At 42.4% G+C, this 1,414-nt stretch overlaps 1 protein-coding gene across 1 annotated transcript in view; it reads right to left on the minus strand.

Moving 5' to 3' along the window:
* Positions 1 to 1,034, minus strand: part of LOC101857088 (sodium-dependent multivitamin transporter) — a gene marked incomplete at both ends in the record, with an annotated part of 3,737 nt that extends 2,703 nt beyond the window's left edge. Inside the window, 2 exon segments of the mRNA XM_013090843.1 lie at positions 87 to 173; positions 967 to 1,034. Coding sequence (XP_012946297.1) covers positions 87 to 173; positions 967 to 1,034 — 155 coding nt within the window.
* Positions 1,035 to 1,414: the final 380 nt, after the last annotated feature.

The raw sequence follows: 1,414 nt of genomic DNA on the forward strand, positions 1-1,414 counted from the left end.
TAATAATAATAAGAAGAAGAAGAAGAAGAAGAAGAAGAAGAAGAAGAAGAAGAACAACAACAACAATAATAAAGATCCCGCCTCACATGCTTGTTGGCCCAGGGAAAGAACATGCCCAAAGTAAACACTCCCAGGAGAGGACCGTTGAGGATGCCGAACACAATGTAGACAGCCTGTGGACAGACCAGAATGTTCTCGTCAATATCTTCCTTGTTCTGTTGTAGCTTTTCTATAATGTGTTAAGTAAGAGTTTTACGGCACTTGTAACACAACTAGATCTAGGTCATACCAGTGCCGAAGACGCTAAGTGTTACTAAAGAGTCACACACAGAGACAAGACGGAGGAGAAATAAGGACGACAGATAATTGACGGGGACGACAGAGCAAGTCACCCCGAGGCGCCCGCCAACCACCCACCTTCTTTGTTAAAGGATGTTTATATCGCTGGCCATAAATCTGAAAAGGTATCACTTTACAGGGAATAAACATATAACAAGAATAAAAACACGCACACGTTACAAGAATATGTTATTGTAACATGTAACAAGATACGTCAAACATGTTTGACAATTCAGTGTCTCGTTGCTATTTTACGTCAAAGGCCTTTATTGTTACAAGAATATTTTTTTAACTAGGCTATCCTTTTTTAAAAGATCCTATGTTATAACGTAGTATATTGCAAGAGCCGCGAAATACGCTCTAAAGTGATATGCCCAAGCTATCTTGAAGCCTTGCAATTTCCCACAGTGTTTGACTGTGTACGAGGTGCATTGTCTAAAAATAACCAGGATTTACCAAATCACAAAAATCATCCCAACCAGACCACCGTAGTTGGGGCTTACATTCAACAACGCATTAAAGCCAGGGCGTGGCTAATACAAACAAAAACCGTCTTCTGGATTTAACTCTTAGAGGCGGCACCGTTCCCGGCTTTGGGCAGGGTTTGTGGGCATGAGAAGACAGTACCTGTAAGACAGAGCCCAGGTTTGACACGATCCAGGCAAGAGCAATGGCCAGCAGACCGTAGCCTATCACTGGAAGACACGCAGAGCAGAACAGACATGGTCAAGAACAGATCGTGGAAGTCACTGTTGTGTAAGAACAGACATGGTCAAGAACAGATCGTGGAAGTCACTGTTGTGTAAGTAACATTCATGTATCACGCATCATTATACAAATATTTATGTACACCTAACTTACCTACGCCAACAGGGGTGATTGGGGTGGGGGGGGGCAATAATTGTCGTGTTGTCTGAAACAGATATGTGGTAGTACTGGTAGCCAAAGATAGAAAACGAAGACAAGACATTCGCTTGGCCTATTCTGTGGAAATGTCTTTAGAGCTAACGTGATAAAAAATTTAATGTTTCGGCTGACAGAAAAGAGCAAAGATAGAGCTCCCTCCCCCCTTTCT

This window comes from Aplysia californica, unplaced genomic scaffold (assembly GCF_000002075.1).
Source record: "Aplysia californica isolate F4 #8 unplaced genomic scaffold, AplCal3.0 scaffold01576, whole genome shotgun sequence".
Classification (NCBI taxonomy): domain Eukaryota; kingdom Metazoa; phylum Mollusca; class Gastropoda; order Aplysiida; family Aplysiidae; genus Aplysia; species Aplysia californica.